The 20,944-nt window shown below is 41.8% G+C and overlaps 2 protein-coding genes across 13 annotated transcripts in view; one reads left to right on the top strand and one right to left on the bottom strand.

The window, feature by feature from the left end:
* The window catches only part of CRIM1 (cysteine rich transmembrane BMP regulator 1), a 183,664-nt gene extending 175,484 nt beyond the window's left edge, over positions 1-8,180 (top strand). For 5 of the 6 annotated variants that reach the window (XM_078056176.1, XM_078056174.1, XM_078056178.1 and 2 more), the window contains 3 exons: positions 1,433-1,555; positions 4,197-4,387; positions 5,688-8,180. In XM_078056176.1, the coding sequence (XP_077912302.1) occupies positions 1,433-1,555; positions 4,197-4,387; positions 5,688-5,864 (491 nt within the window). In that variant the 3' untranslated portion in view covers positions 5,865-8,180. The remainder of the gene's footprint in view (positions 1-1,432; positions 1,556-4,196; positions 4,388-5,687) is intronic. The other variant, XM_078056175.1, reaches the window with a different exon arrangement.
* A 1,222-nt stretch (positions 8,181-9,402) lies between these two features.
* The window catches only part of FEZ2 (fasciculation and elongation protein zeta 2), a 41,122-nt gene continuing 29,580 nt past the window's right edge, over positions 9,403-20,944 (bottom strand). Inside the window, exons 6-10 of one of the 7 annotated variants that reach the window (XM_078056180.1) lie at positions 17,725-17,805; positions 15,513-15,588; positions 12,705-12,770; positions 11,528-11,556; positions 9,403-10,317 (exon numbers count right to left, since the gene is read on the bottom strand). In XM_078056180.1, coding sequence (XP_077912306.1) covers positions 11,546-11,556; positions 12,705-12,770; positions 15,513-15,588; positions 17,725-17,805 — 234 coding nt within the window. In that variant the 3' untranslated portion in view covers positions 9,403-10,317; positions 11,528-11,545. Of the gene's footprint in view, positions 10,318-11,527; positions 11,557-11,834; positions 11,881-12,704; positions 12,771-15,512; positions 15,589-17,724; positions 17,806-20,944 lie in introns of all 7 variants that reach the window. The other 6 variants (XM_036121414.2, XM_078056181.1, XM_036121421.2 and 3 more) reach the window with 6 other exon arrangements.

Here is a 20,944-nt window from a genome sequence, read left to right on the forward strand (position 1 = left end):
TTACAGTACTGTACTGATAAAGCCCACTTATAAGTAGACCCATGCAGTTCAGACCCGAGTTGTTCAAGGTCAGCTGTATTTAAGAAAGAAAGCAGAAGACTCGGGGACAAAGGCTAAAATAACTTTATTCCTGGGGCACCAGAAGACCCGGGCCGTGGCGTCACAGAACCGGATTTGAATCCCACCTCTACCAGTTCCTGGACGCATCATCTTGGGCAATTCACTTAACCTCTCCGACTTCCTTCCCAGGCAGGAACTCCATTAACAGACAGCGGAAGCAGAGCAAACACTCTCTTCCCTATCATTTCCCCTTCTCTCTACTTCATCTTACGGTTTACTTCTTGAAAGGCAGGTAACTACAGGATAGACGGCAGTCACTGTGAGCAGGGGATTGTTAGTTCTATTTTAACTTCTATCACTTGTACTTTATATATTTTATTTTGGACTCAATTGGGCTACTAGTGAATATTTAGTATTACCAATGTTGAGTAACCTTATAAAAATGAGTTTAATAATACGGCAGGATCTGGCCAAAAGGAGCTATATGGCTGATGCAGACTTTTGTGTCACCTTTTGAAAATAGGGGTTCTCAAGAACTATTTATTTAAAATGTTAACCAGATGAAGAAAGGATATATAAATATATTTGTTAGGAGCCAAAGAAGACTCTGAACTTTTTAAACTGGTCCCTTTTAGAACTTAGCTTTAAAAAGAAAAAAAGGGAAAAAACCCTGATATTTGGGACAAAGAATATTGTTCTTCTTAGATGGCCTTGTTTCATGTTGTAGAATCTTATTGATCAGAGTGCCTACGTGATCAAGTTAGATCATGGAACTGTATTTACTGAAGATCCTCTTTTAGTCCACATGGTTCCAATGGTAACAAAGCAGACATTTTATACTTGAGCCAGGCCACACCTCATCAGGTCTGCCTACAGTCTGTTCCCATTTAGGGGAAGTGACTGGAGGGGAAATGCCTAAGAAATGCATAGAGTGAAAGATGCTTTTACTTTTTCACTTCCTGTGATATATTTTATATAAATGATTCAACATCCATGGATTAAAGAGAAACCGTTATTAAGGTATAGTATTTAGCTGATGGAAAGTAAAAGAAATCCTTCCAATTCAGCCAGTCCCTATCAGCTTGCACAAAACTACAGGGCCAACACCATTTGACATGAAAAAGCAGAGCTTTCTCCCTGGTGCGGGAGAAAACTTTCTCTCCCTTTTTTACATGGTCATAAGACCTGTTTCCCGCGCTTGCAAAGGTAGTGACTCTCTAGCAGTAGGTGACAGAAATGCAGAAACAGGATCTTTCATGTCCCAGGACGTATTGTACTGATTGAATGCACCATCCATTTGGATTGAGGAAACAAGAGTCAAGAGTAAGTAGCTCCTCCATCATCTCTTATGAAAAATGTCCTTTTCTTTTAGAAATGTATGTCCCAGAACCAACCAATATACCCATTGAGAAAACGAATCACCGTGGAGAGATTGACCTAGAGGTTCCCTTGTGGCCGACACCCAGTGAAAATGACATTATCCATCTCCCCAGAGGTAAGTGCTGAAGTCGACTGAGATCTCTGTAATCTTACATGTGGTCTACCTTTTTTTTTATTTTAACTTCCTTTGCGTATCTTTTTAAATGGCAAGCCCAAGTAAGTTCAAATAAGGACTCCAGGGAAGACCTGCTTGGCTGTAACATATTTAACCCAGAATGATTAAGTAAGTCTGCAGGTAACTGGATAATATGCCTCCTTCTGGCCCCACATGCTGAGAGACTTAGTGATGATGGAAAGAAAGATGTTCTTTGTCCTAAGAGCCTGGTATCTGGAATTTCAAAGCCAGCTCTCCTATTTGTACGTATGTGAGCAGAAGAATAATACGTTATTCAGTCCCTGTGGATTCTGGACTAAGCAATTGTGCATTAGGTTACCCTCTGCTTCTAGGTTGTTCTTACTCCATGAGAGTTCAGTTGATTATATGTGCTGATTTTTCCACTCATCAGGTTTATTCCTTGCTTTTTTTCCCCCAGCTCTGTCCTTTTCAGTTGTGTAACAGGCACATTATTCTGTCTCTCAGTAGTTAAGTGACAAAGCAAGGCAGGGTTCCTGTCAATATTGCGCTCTCTAAAAGTAGACCTCTTGATCAAGAGTATAAACTTCCTCTTAGCCATGACTCAACACCGCCTCCTGTCTACTCCAAGGACATTCTCAAAATCACTGCTAGGCAATTTTTATATCTTTTGGGAGAAGCAATATTTATTGCTTGAGAGATTAATGGTCTGTTGTTACTCTAGATAGTCTGCAGGTTATGCTTCTTTAGATCAAGCCAGATAACCAGGGAGCCAAACTCCTGGACCCAGCGTTTTGGCTACTTATATAATTGCTATGACTGAATTGTGCTTTATCATTACGTTTAAATTCATTCAATCAATAAATATTCGTGCCTACTCTGTGCCACACACTGTTCTGCATGCTGGGCTTTGGTCATAACAACAGCCTTATTTACTGCAGTATATTGAGGACCTGTGCATTACTTAGCATCTCTGTTACAAAGTCCCTGAGGAGGATATTTCCTCATGTGTCAGTAGCAGGAAAATTTGTACTTCTCCTAAGCAAGATTTTTTTTTTTTAAGATTTTATTTATTTATTTGACAGACAGCGAGAGAGGGAACATAAGCAGGGGGAGTGGGAGAGGGAAAAGCAGACTTCCCGTTGAGCAGGGAGCCCGATGCGGGGCTCGATCCCAGGACCCTGGGATCATGACCTGAGCTGAAGGCAGACGCTTAACGACTGAGCCACCCAGGCACCCAGCAAGATTATTTTTTAATGTTGATGACATTGTAATCTTGTTGATGGTATTTGTTTCCTCTTTTGCTTTTGCTGCTAGGAAGCCCAAAGCTCAATTTTATGGCCTGCTTTTTGCATCAAAACAGAACTTAAGCACTGGACTGAATTTTATAAATAGACTTGAAGCTTCCTTTTCCTTTCACTAAATTTTCCTTAACTTTTCAATTTCCTTGTATGACATATATTCCTAAAACCATTTGCTATATCATTTGGAGTGTGGTAAGGCAAAAGTTCATTCCTTTATTCATTGTGTATTTAAAACCTGAATTCATCAATAAGATGTTATTTTGACCTTTGGTATTTATCTTGATGCCGATAAATAATGAGGGTTTTTTCAACTTCCTGTAAAGTATTACCATCTACACTGGATAGAATGACTAGGAAGGTCCTCTTCTTTCCATCCCCGCAAGCCCCCCCCCCCCCCCACACAGGAAGAAGCGTATTAATAAAAATCTGGTTTTTAAACTGTAGACAGTCTTAATATCACAAAGCTGTGCTATGATGAGCTGAGTTTCCAGAACAATTTAAGAGCAACTCTTTTTGATTGTGTAATTCCTGCATCATTCACTAACCTGGTCTTTGATGCATTTAGACAATCTGAACACAGTAGTTTATTTGAAAAAAAATAAAAGTAAGGAAACTTCCAGGGAGTGCTCCTGATTGATATAGAGTTAACCTAGTGATCTCTGCAATATTTATGGCAAGAATGATGACTTAAAGGAACAGAAAGACCTGCATTCATAAGAACAAAATTAAATGTTGTCTCCTGTGCAGTATATTAACTAAGGCAGGAAAATGATCTATTAGGCCTAGTGAGTTTTCAACAATTTTATGAAGAGGGAGGCATTTTTGCTTAGAGCTCAGTATCAACCAAAAGACCAAACTCTTGAGCTGGTGTAGTTTTTACTGTTACATTAGTAATTAGTCTTGGCTGTTAGTATGGTAAGTCCAAGAAGATACTTTGTTCTAGTCTCCTATTTGCTGGTAAGCGGGGAGGTAAGCTAATGTTTCTGTTTCCGAATCTTAGAGAAGACCATATAGGTTAATGTTAATCAAAATACTTTCAGTAATCTAGTTTAGTCAATTTATAAGGATGAAGCAAGAAGCAGCTTCATCTTGCCCAGTTGTTAACCTTCTCACCCTCATATTTCCTGTCTCACATCCATCCCTAAGAGCTCTGCCCTCTCGTAAGAGCCCTCTGGATCTTTACATTTGAATCATGTTTAGCCTGAAAGCACTGGGAAGAAATGAAACCAAGTCATTGATTTGCATTTGCAGTGTAACTAAAATAATCCTTAAAAATTCTTGTTTAGGTAATAAATGCTTGTTAACTGTTTTTCTCCTAGACATGGGTCACCTGCAGGTAGATTACAGAGATAACAACAGGCTGCATCCGGGCGAAGATTCTTCACTGGACTCCATTGCCTCGGTTGTGGTTCCCATAATAATCGGCCTCTCTATTATAATAGCATTCCTGTTCATCAATCAGAAGAAACAGTGGATACCACTGCTTTGCTGGTATCGAACACCAACTAAGGTATTGTCCTGAAAAAGTTTGTCTCTTGAGTGACCGAACTAGGAAAGCTTGCGTGCTTACATTTCCTTAAATTGCTTGATGTCTTTTATATTAGCCAGTGAAAATTTTGCTTTGGTCTTCCCGGGCTCAAATGCACAGCAAGCTGGGCCCATCCACTACAGAGGACTTGCCTGGGGCCGGAGCAATCAGTGGACGAACTACCCATCACCCACTGGTTAATGAATCCTGACCTTCCACACAGCCAATGTCCTGGATTTAAAGTTTTCAAAAAAAAAATACTTCTGGATTCATTGTTTATATTAGAAATTAAAACCTGAATTTCTCAGTGATCTATCAGCTTAGAATTGGGAAAGAAACCTAGAAAGAGGGCGCCAGCACTCGGGTGAGAGCCACAAGACCGCTCGAGCGTCCTGAGCATATACAGAACTCCAAAGGACAGGGAGGCGTATCCAGGGCAAGCACCAGGGGACAGGTGGCAGAAGATCCTGAAGAGACTGTAAAGTAACACTAGACCAGGCAGAAAGGGGCACATTGCATACTGAGAAAGGAAGAATATGTATTTGTTGTCAAATCAGCCTATCTTAAAAGCCAAGAAAATTCATTTTCATTAAAGGGAAAAGTCATGACTTTTTCCAACCCTGAGTCTACTTTTTACATTTAGTCTTTTTTCTTTAAGAAAAAATCATATACCCTTAAGAATTTGAAAACAGCTTGAATAATTATTTTAATCCAGTTTACCACCTAGATAACTCTTCTATATAAAATTTCTGTCAGATGCTTATCCGGCCTCTGATTTTCTTTTAAGAAATACAGTTTGGGCACCTGCGGGCTCAGGACACGGGGCTGGGCAAGACCCAGTCCCCACAGCGAAAAGCTGGGAAAAGAGACCAGTTCATAACGTGCATGGAGTGGCTGGCTACAGACGGGCTGGCTCTGTGATTTAACATTGTTTCTCTTAAAATCTGCTGTCTGGTGACTCCCACTCCTTCAGCCCTTGTAAGTGCCAGCCTGCATGTCAACGATTTGAAAATAGTTCCGTGGTTTCACCATTCTCTTTTCTCAGTTCCTTCATCCACTCCGTCTAACATAATTTATTGACAGTTCACTTTTAAGCCGTTTTGTCAGGCAGGATCGCTTACGAAACTACCGCTGGTGCTAGAACAGGGTGTGGACTCCACATCCAGTCTGCCCGTCCGTGTCCTGCAAAGCTATCACCTCACTTGAGTCGGGACTAAATTTGTTAAGTTAGGATACATAAAACAGCTAATTCTTTGTGGTTTTTCCTCCTCTCATTAAATAGCCTTCTTCCTTAAATAATCAGCTGGTGTCTGTGGACTGCAAGAAAGGAAGCAGAGTCCCCGTGGACAGTTCGCAGAGAATGCTAAGAATCGCCGAGCCGGACGCGAGATTCAGTGGCTTCTACAGCATGCCAAAACAGAGCCACCTACAGGCAGATAACTTCTACCAGACAGTGTGAAGAAAGGCGACGTCGATGAGGTTTTGAAAGACAGAAAACGACTAAATCTGCTTTTAAAAGTAAACTAGAATTTGTGCACTTGCTTAGTGGATCGTTTTGGATTGTGACTTGATGTACAGCGCTGAGAACTTACCGGGATGGGCTCTGTCTACAGCAGTGTGCAGAACAAGCATTCCCACTTTCCTCAAGATAACTGACCAAGTGTTTTCTTAGAACCAAAGTTTTTAAAGTTGCTAAGATATATTTGCTTGTAATATAGCTGTAGAGATACTTGGGGGCGGGGACAGTTGAGTTTGGTTGGGGAGATGGGTTGGGAGGGTGGTGTTGGGAAGGCAAATTGGTCAGCTGGGCTCGGGGATGGGGGAGAAATCCTGTTAAAATAAAAGCAGTTGAGTGGCCCAGAGGAGCTTTTTTTCCTTGAAGACTGCACTGGTTGCTTCAAAGCTCGGGCCCGAGTGAGCGGGAAAACAAAGGCCTTGCGACCCGGCTGCCATAGCCACCTTAGGACTGCAGACGAGCGCACCAGCACCTGGCGCTAGCCATCCCCGGGCTAAAGCCACGAGTTTCTTGTCTATACGGTCCCGCTGCGGTGGGCGGTGAGGAAGCAGGAGAGATGCGCTGCGGCATTTCTCCAACGCGGGTTGTTAAGGAGATAGACAGTTATACTTTTTGCTGCTTTTGTTCTCTTCCAAGCCAATCAGCCAGTTCCTAGCAGAGTCAGCAGGTGAACAAGACCTAAGTCATTTCTTGATGTGAGCACTGGAGTTTTTCTTACCACCACGTGGCAGGAAGGAGGCAGAGGGCGAAAGACACCAGGTATTTCCAGGGGCTGTACTTCATTGTCTGTCGTGGCTTTGTTCTCTTGTTGGGTGTTCATAGTTTTTGTTGAAGCTCTAGCTTAAGAAGAAACTTTTTTAAAAAAGGACTGTTTGGGGATTTTTTTTTCCTTATTCTATACTGATTCTACAAAATAGAAACTACTTCATTTTAATTGTATATTATTCAAGCACCTTTGTTGAAGCTCAAAAAAAAATATGCCTCCTTAAACTTTAGCAATTATAGGAATATTTATGTAACTATCTTATGCTTCAAAAAAACAAAAGTATTTGTGTGCGTGTGTATATAATATATATGCATATATATTTATACACATACAATTTATGTTTTCCTGTTGAATGTATTTTTATGAGATTTTAACCAGAACAAAGACAAACAGGCATTCCATATCAATGCTTTTGATCACTTACAAATTTTTAAGAAGACAAAATTTCATTCTACCTGCAGTTTAATTGGGAAGAAAGATGTGTGTGGTGAGTGTGTGAGCGTGTGAGGGTGTGTCTGCTCACGCCTTGTGCATCAGCATCACATACCTGCTGTGGAGAAGGTGTTCCTTTATTAAAATCTTCTTTCTCATTTGGATATGCTCTCTGTTGGTTTTCAATTTGCTCACTGGCCAGAAACATTGATGGCAGTTTATCTGCATCACTAATCAGCTCCTGGATTTTTTTTTTTTTTTCTTCAAACAACTGTTTGAAACAACTACTGGAATATTGTCCATAATAAGCTGGAAGTTTGTTGTAGTTTGCCTCAAATATAACTGACTGTATACTATAGTGTTAACTTTTCAAACAGCTCTTAGCACTTTTATACTAATTACCCATTTGTGCATTGATTTTTCTTTTTAAAATGCTTGTTGTGAAAGACACAGATACCCAGTATGCTTAATGTGAAAAGAAAATGTGTTCTGTTTTGTAAAGGAACTTTCAAGTATTGTTGTAAATACTTGGACAGAGGTTGCTGAACTTTAAAAAAAATTAATTTATTATTATAATGACCTAATTTATTAATCTGAAGATTAACCATTTTTTTTTGTCTTAGAATATCAAAAGGAAAAGAAAAAGGTGTTCTAGCTGTTTGCATTCAAAGGAAAAAAAAAGATTTATTATCAAGGGGCAATATTTTTATCTGTTTCCAAAATAAATTTGTTAATGATACGATGTTACCAAAATAGATTTACATCAGCCTGATTAGTATAAAATTTTGTCGACAATTAATCCATTCCTGGCATAAAAAAAATCTCTATCAAAAAAATTGTAAATGCTTGCTTTTTGTTTTTTTCAATCATGGCCGTATTATGAAAATACTAACAGGATATAGGACGAGGTGTAAATTTTTTTTATTATTATTTTAAAGATATGATTTATCCTGAGTGCTGTATCTATTACTCTTTTACTTTGGTTCCTGTTGTGCTCTTGTAAAAGAAAAACAAATATAATTTCCTGAAGAATAAAATAGATATATGGCACTTGGAGTGCACTGGGGGTCTACGGTTTGTTTTGTTTTCCTCAAACCACGAAGCCATGAGGGAATTATTTGCAACTGGGTTCTTGGGACTTTGAATCTCATCACAAAAAGGACTAACAGGCCTTGTGTGTTAAGGTTGTCAGTCTGACCCTCCAGCACCCCCGCCCAGCAGCTCCAGGGCTGCTCTCCGAGGGCAGGCCTCACCCTGCAAACCCTTGTACAAAATCCCGTCTCGGGGTAGGTGGCACTTTGATGCTGCTCTTAGGGAGACTTAAAACCTACCTGTGGTCAGTCACAAATCAGAAACCTGCTCATCCTCTCCTCACTGGTATCAAAATCCATCCATCATGTGTGCGAGAAGGGTCAAGGTGGGAAACACTGGTAGTTTACCACTGGGGAAGCAAGTTTATCAAACAAAATCAGAGAAATCTCATTATGAATTAGGGGACTGGGAGTTGAAAGGAAAAAAAATACTTTTTCATACACTCCAGAAGCACCAACTTAAGAATGAACTATAAACAGAACACTGTTGAATCTCTTCCCCAAAAACCTATCCTCAAGGACTTTTGACTCTCTCGTATGCCTTCTAAAGTGCTATTTCCTTAGTATAGGCAAAATTTTTACAAATTTGGATCAATTTAGTTGAAGTTATTAATTGTATTGTGTAAGTATGCATCTTCATCAATTGGGGGGCAAGGAGCGAGTTAAGCCCACACGGTCACTATCATATAAGGCACTAATCAAACAGGAAACTAGCTCGAGCTCCACACAGCCCCAGGTGACCGCGGAGCTGCCAAGCCGGTCTCCAGCTCCAACCTGAGCCGCTGCTTCGCAGCCCTGGTGTGCCACGTGCCCAGTGGAATGAGGACTAGGGCTGGGCCTGTGTGCTCACAGATGTTGAAGGGGCATTTTAAAGCCCTGACAGGTCCTCTGTAACTTCCCACACTCCCGTGGTCTGAGGGAGGGAATGCCGTAGCTGCCGTAGCTGTCGGGAATGTCTCACAGACCCAGGAAAAGAGCAGGACTTCGGTCATTCCACAGCAACCCAGGGCAACCTGGAAAAGTCTCTCTCTCCCCTCCTGACCATCATGAAGCTAATCAGGGTTCACCAGCTTACACACGGCAGTGACAGACAACATGTAGAATGGTAAAGGGAAGAATCTAGCACTGCAAGGGAAGAAAAGTCTTAAGAACTACAACAAAAACTCTCAAAAAAAAATCTCTCCAACATATATTACCCTTTTTTCCAACATTTATTAAATGGCAATGACTTGACTGGAACTGGCAGAAAAGTGTTTCAGGACCAGTGCTGGATGGATGAGTAGCTGCTCCCCGGAGTAGCACTTGGGGAGGACGCCCCCGCACAAAGGACACAGACCAGGAGTGGGGGCGGGGCGCGGCTGCGCAGACACAAAAGCACCTCAGGGGACACGAACTCCTTGTAAAGGACACTTCTTCGCAGACATATAAACATCCAAAGTTCAACAATACAAAGTTCTGAAAGTGAATGGCAACTTAATGGTTAACATCTGAACGGTGGTGAAACCCGCAGCAACCTCCAACATCAGCCCGCTCCCCACCAGGGAGAGCGCACATTCGGCTTCCACTTCTTCCAAGAACAGCCCGCGTTTCCGTTTCAGTCTCCCTGGACAACACTGGTAGGTAATATTTATCCTGACAGTCCCCTTATAAAGATCAGCGTCGGTTCTCGCCACCACCGAAGAACAGCTACAATATAAATCTCTCAATGCTTTAATCTAGTTCTTCAGTGCAGTTCAGATCTAGAAAGCCGTAAGAACTCAACTGGGCATACTGTCAGCTCAGGAAAAATATAACTGCGCATGCACAAACATGACTTCCCTCTTCCTCTGCAAAGTTGGAGAGAAGAGCTCATAATTGTTAGTATTTAACACAAAACACCTCTAGAATTCAGAACAGTGCCATACTTCTCTTGGTTCATAATACAAAGAATTAGTGAAAGCATGATCTAGTAATACTGAATCACAAACCCAAGTTCAAGTGTGCAGAGTTCCCAATGGCAGGAAGGGAATGGTAGCCAGCTTTCAGAACAATGCTGTACGAAATCTAGCTTGGAGTCCGCGAAAGAAAGCTGCTCCTGACACGAAGCTGCCCTATGTAGGGCACAGAACTAGAGGAAGAAGAAAAACTTTTAAATAGAAATACAGATTTTGTATATATTTACACAAGATGTACATACATATGTATAGAAAAACATACTATTAAATCATGAGAACAAACAATGCAAGGATCTACAGTAGCAACTTTTTAAAAAAGGTTTGAAAAGGCTACACCCAACAGTGAAAAGTTCTCTCAAGACACATTTATTACAATTGCCCAGAAATGAGATACCAAAAGGCCATGTCTCTTAGGATACCACTTAAGAGGTAAGAACCCATAACGTTAGCCCTATACCGTCAGGCTTGTAACACAGGCAAGAAGCTCCCCAGGAAGTGAAAGGAAGTGACAGCAGCAACCCTGTCTACACTGCCGGCCTTCGGTGCAACCTGGAGGCCACAGCAGGGTCGTTCAGCACGTGCGAGAAAAAGCTTAAGGAGCCCGTACAGCATCCATCCCACCCTTCTCAGGCCAAATGAGGCCACTCTTCTACCTTCTTTCATTTCATACCTTCGCATTAAAATGAACACTTAGCAGCCAAGCCATGGTCTTTGTTGTTACACAACCATGAGGAAGTCCCACCAAGAAAGCAGAAGGAGAATTTTCCCTTGAGCAGGACCCCCCCGCCAGGCGAACCTTCTAGTGGGCTGGGGACCCACCCCCCAAAGTAGAGGAATCGCTGACTGGCTGTGGAAGAGCCAGATGGGTGGAAGAGCGCATAACCGCCGTCCATACGTGCCCACGCGACTGAACACCTCTGAGCGTCACCCACGGGCCCACTCACGTGCTCGGGCCGCACAGTCACCCCCTGGCTCTGAACCCTAGCTGCTTTTCCACCCAGGCCTCACAAAGCTGCGACAAAGCCACAACACACGCACACAGGCAGCCGGTGAGACGCAGCTCCGGCCCGGCCCGGCTCACAGGCTGGAGCGGGGAGCGCAGAATTAGGTAAGCGCTGCTTCCCGAAGGCACGTGGTAGAGGTTCAGTTACAGGCCTGGGTTTTCAGAGGAAAAACTGCAACGTCATTTGCCCCCGGAGCACTCTGTTCTCTGGGTCGTAAAATTCTTCCATGCAGTCAAATGATAAAATAGCCAGAGAATGTTTCAGAAGCTCATTCTATTTCTGGCGTTCATGGTAGTGCCCTAGGGACCCGCTATAATTAAAAATTAAGACATGTTCTTTATGTTCATCTCATTCCTGTTTCACATCTGTAGGAACAAACCTCAGAACAATCCAGCTTTCATACCAATGCTAGCACAACATAAAAGCAAACAAAGGTGTCAGGTATTAAAAAAGAAAATTCAGAATGTAATAGGAAGAAAAAGCCCTCCATCAGAAGAACACAACTTATTTAAAATTTCAATTTATTCTTTTCAAACCCCTCCCCCTACCCCTAACCTACTAATGACTGGCTCCACTCCAAGTCTCTTACAGGTGATACTTAATGTATCACTCACTTGGAGCTCCCAGTACATTCTGAGGTTCCCTTTTATGAAGCTATGATTAAAGAAAGGTCTCATCTGAGTTACCTAACATATCAGAAATCCCAAACTTCCTATAGTTCAGCCAGCAACTCTGACGGAGAAGAGAGAGAACCCAAAGGAAAATGTTACCAGAAGAGGATTGCTCTCAATATTGGATCACACCCTACAGGATGCATTTTGTGATGCTTGGAAAATCCATCACCTGGATAACTGCTGCCTTACAGAAAATAATTTCACTGTATTAGTATTAGTTTTAGTTTAGTATTAGTTTTGCCTATAATTAAATAAGTTCATCAGTTCCCTCTTTATCATCGAAATTTTGATCTTTCCTCATTAACTTCTCAAATGACCTTCCTTTGCCTCATCCCTGTTCCCAACCTGTGATATTGATCTTGCTAAGATTTATGGCTCATTTTTTATTGTCCTAGTTGATGAAAATCCATTCTTTTTCTCCCTCCCCTGCCTGTCCCTTACAACAATCCCTCTCATATTCCCTTTGGGACTCTTCACTGATTTGACTATTCTTTCTTTCATCCATCCTCACGATCTGTCCTTCCCTTTCCATTGTCCCCAAGATGGCAGAGACCACCCTACTCAACCCCTCCCAGTGTCAGTCAACACCTCAGACTCACATAGTTGTGGGAATGTCTCCATAATATTTCCCCCACTGCCTGCCTCCATACTTACAGCTGAGTTGTGCAACGTATTTCCACCAGCTCAATAAGAGTTGAATTTTATATACCATAATTTGTAACATGCGTAGCATAAGTAAGCCATGCATCTATCCTCACTCTACACAAATGACATTGATTAAAGTGCGTTTGGGAATTATTTTCTTATCTCTTAGCAAGATGATGCATTCATCGACTCATCAAATCTTTCCAACCATCGCGCACACCACATCCTAACACTCACCTTTCAGTATATAATCGGTTAACAAGCTCGGGACCTTTTCACTGTCCTCTTTCATGGCACGAAGAACTGAAAAATAAAGGTGAGAAAGACAAGGCAACAATTTCAAATTCCCATCAAAGATCTCATTTACACTGTAGCATTAATTAATTATATGGTATAACCCATCCATGCAAATTATTATTTTCTGGATATGGAAATACACCCACAAATGCTCAAGAACGTACTGTGGTTAAGTCCTTACTCAGATGAGAACATTCCTATTGCCCGAGACTCATCTCCCTGATTTAAAACTTCCAAACAGTGGAATCAGGAAAGAGGCATCAGGTTATTTACACAGAGCCTCAGGTCTGTCATCATAAATACTGGAGAGCGAGGTCCCATCGTGAGCACTTCCGTAGGCCCCGGGGAGCAGGATAGCCTCAGTCGGCAGATCTCACAAGCTGGAGAAAGTCTTAGATAAATGACTAGTTAGCTACACTCTCCAAGGAGCATGTCTGTCAGCCTTCTTAGAAATGGGTAAAAGACCAACACAAAGAACAGACCTCACAGAGCAACACCCAGCCAGGCTGCCTCCTTCTAGACTATGAAGGAACCTTGGCGAATTAGCCTCATCCTAAAGGAAATCTTTGACAATTTCATCTCTAAGCAAAGACGAATAGAAAAATCAGCTATTAGAGTGGTTAAAACTCTAGGCCACCCAGGTACACATAAACACATGAATAAACGCTACACTTGCACACTATTCTCCCCAGAGCATACCGGGGAAAATGCCACACTCTTTTCCCCCAGACATAGGACAAAACAACATGGTGTAACTGGCAAGTCAATAAACCTGGGCTTAAACCCTGTCTTTCCCACTTCCTCGTTGTGGGACTTCGAGCTAGTTCCTTAACCGCCCAGTACACCAAGTTCCTCATTTGTAAGATGAGAACCATCATCAGACCAGTCTCAGGCTTGTTATGATTACCAAGTTACTAATTCGGATGTGAAGGGCTTAGAACAGTGCCCCACACAGAATATAAGCTATGTAAGCATTAGCCGTATTTATGAACACAACTAACATTATTCTAATTCTTACTACTATTGCTGTGTGCTTCCAGTAGCTTTTATGAGGAAGGCTACATAACCAGAAACGCTACCCCTCTCCCCAGGACGTCTCCTGTGACCAACACCTCCAAGGTGGTGGCCGCAGAGGCTCCAGTTCTCCCCCAGGTTTTTAGGAGATAACCACTTCTTACTTTCAAAGTGAAACTCATACTAACTTGGACATTCATTCACACCCCCTACACACGTTCACTCACCCAGAGATTCCAAATGATGGCCGTCTACAAATACATCATCTAAGAATCAGCCTGAGGACATTTTGATGTGGGAATTATGATGACTTTGGTTTGGCCAAGTATGTTTGTCCTTGATCTGAGAAGCCGAGGTTTTTCAGTAATTCCTGGCTTCCAAGGCAATATTTATGTCCCCTTCTGAAAGGAGTGCTACTCTGTTCAGTATTTCTGCTTCCCATGATGTTTTAGATTTGTTTCCAGTTCTACATAAAATCACATGCCATAAGCTAGCATTATTAAAAAGTACAGTGGAGTGGGAACTAAGAGACCCAGGCCTGTAATTAACCATTCCCCTGTGTGATCTTGGACACTCTAACGTCATGAGTTCCTCTGGAAAATCAGAAGGCTGGCCACCCAGTTAATCTCCTCATTCTCTATTTTAGACTGGCTAGCATCACTTGATTTATCCATATTTTGGTATAAAAGGCTTTGAAAGTATTGTTCACCAAAGGAAGGAATAACAACTCCAGGTAGCAGGCAGGCACCTCCCTTGCGCTCATCCCATCCATGCCTCCATATCCCTAAATTCCAAAAGAGCTCTCGTCACCAGTATCCATTCCTGTGATTCCCTCTCACTTGGCTCCCTCTTTAATCAGCAGTTATTACAAATATTTACAGTAGAAAGAACCTAACAGGTCAGCAAATCCAGTCCCTTCAAGGAAGACAAAGCTGACTTACCCCAAATCAAACTTACGTTAATTTATTTACTATAAGGGAAACATAGCAAATACTTTTATCCTTGTTTTTCATTGTGACCATGAGAAAGTAAGTAACATCCAAGGATATCACTGTAAATAACGGGGATAGAACCAGAATTCATGGCTCATTTATGGCTCTCATAAGAGGCAGTCAATGGAATGTATATTTAAGTCTAACAAATTATTTTAAAATGCAAGCCTCCTGAAGGTGGAGTATTTTTGTCTGCTTTGTTCACTAAGGTATCTCAATGTCCAGAACGCAGCCTGGCACAGAATAGGCCTTTTTAATATTTGCTGAGTGACTCTTCTTAAAATAGTACTACCAATTCAAATTCTACCTGTGACTACTACCTTGGATTCAGGGTTCTACATTCCCAAGAAAGGAGAATGTTTTAGGCCACATTCTAAATCTTTCCTATTGAGTTACTGACAATCATATTTATAGAAGATCCATGAAGGACCTTATTTATTGATAAATGATATGTTCTTAAACATCCAAGAGATGATGGAGAATCAAGTTACACTTTTTTTCCTCAAAAGTTCAGCTTGTAAATATTTCAAAAAGAAAAAGCACAAAAAATACAAATCAACTCTGGATTTAGTGTCATGTTTGATGTTATAAGCCATCCATGGTTTCATTCTCAATAAATGATGACATCATCCATCATTTACTACCCTAAATTGACAAAGCAAAACAGCAACAACCAACCAAAATCAGTATTTTGAATCAGCAAAAGTAAATACGATAAGAGTTTAATTTCATCTTTGCTCACTTTTTGTTAATATTTGAAGATCTTCAACAGATGGTGGTCCGTTTTTTTTCTCATAAGGAATGACTGTGGTCAAGTACTGCCAAGTCAAAAAAAAAAAAAAAAAGTCACTTAACTCAGAATGACCTTATCTGCAAAATTTTGATACAGTTACTAAAGGTCTATTTTATAACATGAAACATGAGGTATCTTACTATCTCAGCTGGAGCTCATTTTTTTGCCCACCTCTATCTGCTTCATTCAAGCCCAATGTTAACATAAATATCCATTTTTTCATCTTTCAGTTATTGAAAATTTCACAAAAGTAGGTCTGAGGGTGATCTATTCAATTTGTTCATTATTAAAGTCTTATCTAGCATTCTCCTTGTATATTTTCAACATATTTTGGAAATAGTAATTTAAAACTAAAAACGTAACAGTTCTGCATAAACCAAATCATTCCCAACAGCCAAATAATTCTGTTTCAGACCATTTTTTTCTGGTTGAACAAAATGGTCACATGGATAACTTGACAACTTTAAAAACACATACCAGCTTCTTCCAGAAGCTATCTTAGACACGCGTACCAATTTTAGAGGTGTATTATTATTATTATTTTAAATTATTTAGGACGTTTAAAGGCATTAAGGGAAAAGAGAAAAGTGAAAGGAGAGAATGGCCTAGTGAATAATAAAAATTCACATCTGATACTGAGACAAACAGTCTCGTTCACCACTGTAAAGGCTCACAAGTATCAGATTTATGGCCTATTAAGTATGTCCCATGAAAGCAGAATCTAAAAATTATTGTCCAGATGTTCCTATTCTGACCACTCCACCAACAACTATCTAGTTCAATGTGGTTTGCATGTGCTCATCTGGAGATCTACTGTCTTCTACTCAGAATCTTTTAAGACCCACCCATTACTTAGTCCTTGCTCTAAATCTCTGCTCTATTCCTAACCCTCCATGAGTGATTTCACCCTTGGGTGACCTCATAATCAAAAGACAAGGTAAAATGGTTTAACAGGAACTGGCTCCTTAGGTACAGAAAAGTAGGAAAAGTGAATTATTCCATGTGTAAGAAACAATTCCCACCATCTTTTTGGTGTAGACTTCTCCAAGGTGATACCCAATTGTAGCACTGAATGTTTCTCTGTGAAGGAAGCCGGAAACAAGCCCCCTGGGGCTTCACAACAGCGTGAGCGGCAGGCAAGCTGGCCTCTGAGAGCATCAGGAAGCAGCGCCAGCCCCACCCCACCCCCAGCACACTAGCCAGCTACGCTCTCTGGCCCACTGGTATGTGTGGGTCAGTCCGGAAGCTATTATGCCATCCTGTGAGTTTAACAGAGGTAGAGGTGCCAGAATAAAAAAAAAAAAAATTAGACCATCCCTTCATGGAGCTGAAAATGTCTGTGTGAAGGATTATTTAATATTGATTATTGCCCTTCTTGCCCTTCTACGCTCAAATGCTTTCTTTTGATAAACTGCCAAAAGCTACATTCTGCACACTTTCTAAGTCTTAAGAGCTATACTGAAAAGTTTTCTTTGTGAAGTGAAAATTTCAAATTGTGAAAAGTAATTTTAAGCACACTCATTAATGTAGATGTGTTTCCTGTGTTCATGATCCTCCTTAAATCACTATACAAAAATGTTAATATAAAACAAATTACTACACATTTGACTGTGTACTTCTATCCATGTATAATTTTATATAAATCATGTCGCGTGCCTCACTTGGCAGAGAGTGAGTTGGCTAACTACATGATACACCTTAAAAACACTTGAATTTCATTTAAAAGGAGGTAAGATATATATACTCTTACTGACATGTTTGACCTAGAACTCCTGTCAAAAAGACACCGACATCAGCTTTCATCCCCCCGCAAAATGATATCTTGTTTCTCAAACTTTTAGAATTAGCATAGTATATTCTAGTTTAGTTATATATTCTATACATGCAATTCATTATGTCAGTGCAATTTGTTTAAAGGTAGTAGAAAATGGAGTTCTAAAACATGTATTAAGAATGCATTTAGTCTTTTGTCCAATTTGAAAAATGCTTTTGCCTAAAGGGAATTGTATGCATTATCGAGACTATAAAAATGATGAACTTTCACTTCTCTCTTTTAAGCAACAGTCTTAGTAAATTAGTAAAACTGCCAGCTTTCACAGGACCTTCACTTACGCAGGAAATGAAAAAGCAGAGAATGAGGAAAATAAGGATAACCCAGCACCTGTTTCTCTCCACCTGAATTTCCAAAGGTGTGGCGGAGGCCATTCTGAATGACATTTGAGATCCCTTCCATGCTGAAGCGCTAAAGGCAGCAATATACGGCCCGGAAGAAAAGGACAGAGAAAGAAGTTCAAAGACTATTAGTAAGAATGCACCACCATGATTTATGTGCCCAAGAGACAAGCAGTTAGAAAATGCCACTACTCATTCAGATAAAGCAGACAAAATCATGCTGTTTTTAAACAGTTTTTGCTTCCATTCCCTTGCAAGTCAAATGCAAAAACAATTGCTTTTACGCTACTATATTCATGAAGACTTTCCTCACCTTGGCTGATAAATAAATTTGCTCTAATGTAAATATCCTAAGTTGTACACATCTTTGTCTTAGGCAAAATTTACCGCGTAACTTTTAAGATACCTCTTGATATTGTTTACCTACATTGTATCAAAAGTCTGAAAACTTAATACTAACAGTATGCATATTTTCAGCCTAAGTGTGCATATTTCTACCGCAAGTTTGGAGAAACATGAACATAACGTTTGGCAAATGCGAATGCTGTTCCTTGGAGAGCTGAGGACGGCTTCCCACTCGCTCTGCGGGCCACCTGCCACTGCCGTGGTGCAGAAAACTCGAACTGCAAGAGCACATATGCTTCCTGGAGAGCACAGCGGATCCCATGTGCCCGCAGGCCCCGCACACTTCTGCAGAGACTTTCCCGCTGTTTCTAGGAAACAATTCTAGCTTCTTCCCCCAGCAACCTCTAAGGCTTCCGAGAACTCACTGTACTCTAAAGGGAATAGTTTTTCCCTCAACTACTTATCTTGATTTGTAACCAGTCTGCAATGCCGTCAGACTGGGGAAAAGAGGCCAGCGGCACCCCTCTGGCTGCTGAGTCAAAGGCCGGAGATGGATTCTTAGGGCGTGACTAATTAAGGAAGAAGGCATCCCGGAACAGGAGTTCAGTCCCCATTGACCAGATGGGTCCTCTCTCTGGATTTTACAGAGGAAAGTTGAAACAGTAAACACATTTGAGGAGTCAATATAACGAGTATTTACCAGGCCCCATGGAACAGAAGAGGAAAGCAAGGCAATGGTCTCTGCTTTCAAGAACGTATGGTTTAGCCCAGTGGTTCTCAAAGTGTGGCCCAGGAACCCCCCGCCAGGAGGTCCCTGAGACACTCTTAGGGTTCATGAGCTCAAAATTATTTTCTCAGAAATACTAAGGCATGATTTGTCTTTTTCACTTTCATTCTTTCATGACTTATAGTGAAATATTCCAAATGCCAGGCTGAATGTAGAAGCAGATTTGAGACTCTAGCTCTCTTGAATTAAGCCAGGTATTAACAAGATTAACAAAAATGCACAGGAATGCCACTGTTTCTCACTGAATTTTTGAAATTAGAGTTATTTTTCGTAAAAATATGCTATTTGTGTAAACATTAATGAATTTCTTATTGGTATTTTTAAATGAATTAGTAAATTTTTAAAAATTTTATCCTATAATGGAGTAATTATCCATCAATATGACTTATGTAAACAAAAGTTCTTTGGGGTCTTCAATGAATTTTAAGAGTGTAAAGAAGTCCTAACAACAAAAAGCTGAGAAACACCAAGAAGTTTCATCTTTGAAGGAGCTAAATGCCTCTTTATCAGTCATGTACTCAGTGGTATTATCGAAAATCTGAGTACCAAATGTTACCATCTTTGGAGAACATATACAACCACGCCTCTCCTCCTAAATGGTCCCTCCCCACAGAGCCCTTCCCAGACTGCATGCCATTTTGTTCTGGCAAGAATGAAATGTCTGGTCTGGTCACCTTGACTGAACATGCTTCACTTGGCTGACAGCATGACCATATTCCCTTTGATGGAGTAGGCTAGTTTTAAAGGAAAACCTACACATAAGTATTCTGTAGATTTTTGTACTTTGTGGCTTTTTCATATGCTATCACATAATTTGTTCACATTTCTAAGCAGATTATCAAGAGATGAACTTAGGCACCAGAGGCTAGAGCCATTTTTTAAACTCTACCAAACGTACTTCCTCTCAAAAGCAACAAAGAGAAAAACACTTCATTCTCTATGTCACCTGACTCCATTATCTCCAGGCACATTGAAGCTAGACACTGTCAAACAAGGTGAAGAGTTTCAGCATCCATGCATCAGGAGACTGAGGGATCCTTTACATCTGGGCAGCACGTTCTTAAAAACACTAGCTGTACCTCCCCAGTTCGAAACCTAATGTCTGTCACGGCAAAAACATAAAGAAGAAGACAGATGCACATTCTTAAACTCCTGGGTCCGGCTGTAACCTAGGGCTCCTTATGAAACGTGCAGCCGTGGCTCTGCTGAGCCGCCACAGCGCTGGTCGCCCGACGACTCCTGAAAGATGGCTGTCCCGCAACCACAGCGCCAGGCGGGCTGGAAGGAGGTGGAAGCACGGCCACGTGAAGCCACAGCAACCCGGAAAAGCACAAAGCACACGGCTAAGAGCTGATCCCAGCGAGACAAGTAAAGGAACTCTCCCTAGAGCCGTGCCCCGGGGCTGAGGGGGGCTGAGAGGGGCTGAGCCCGGAGCTGGGGCCGGTGGCCCCCGCGGCGGCCTGGGCAGGGAAGCAAGGTGGCTGGCACCGTGCTACTGCCTCCCGCCCCAGCGGGAAAAGGACAGCACAGCAAAATCTCAAGGTTCACAGAGAGACGTCGGAGCCCATCCCTCCCCCAGCGCCCCAGCGGCCATCAATCCCCACCGCCAGCCAGGAATCACAGCGCCGCCCTGTCCTGCCCTCGCTGCGTTTTCAAACTCTTCCTCCGGCCCGCTCTGTCTCAGGGGCAACTTTAAATTCTCCAGCCCTCAACCAAGTTCCTTTCCCCAGGGTTTCCTCAAACAGCTCTTCCCGGGTCACTTCTCTGATGCTGAGGTCCAGGGACACTTTTCAGATCCCGCTGAGACCCCCGGTAAGCGCTCCACCTGTGCCCCTGGCCTGGATGCCGCAGGCTCCTGGCCCTGGCTTCCGCCTGCCCCTCGGGCTGCCCCTTCCCAGAGGTGCCCCTTTCTCTGCTCGCCTCTCATATACCGGTGTCCCCCGGGGGGGTCGGTCCCTACTGTTTTTCTCATGCACGCTCTCTGAACGGTCCCACCCCGCCGGTTTTCACTTCTGCTGCCACCAATGTACAGCTCCACTTTGCTAAGATCAGGAAAGGGCTGAGAACCGAGGCTGGC

Source organism: Halichoerus grypus, chromosome 10, assembly GCF_964656455.1.
Source record: "Halichoerus grypus chromosome 10, mHalGry1.hap1.1, whole genome shotgun sequence".
Classification (NCBI taxonomy): domain Eukaryota; kingdom Metazoa; phylum Chordata; class Mammalia; order Carnivora; family Phocidae; genus Halichoerus; species Halichoerus grypus.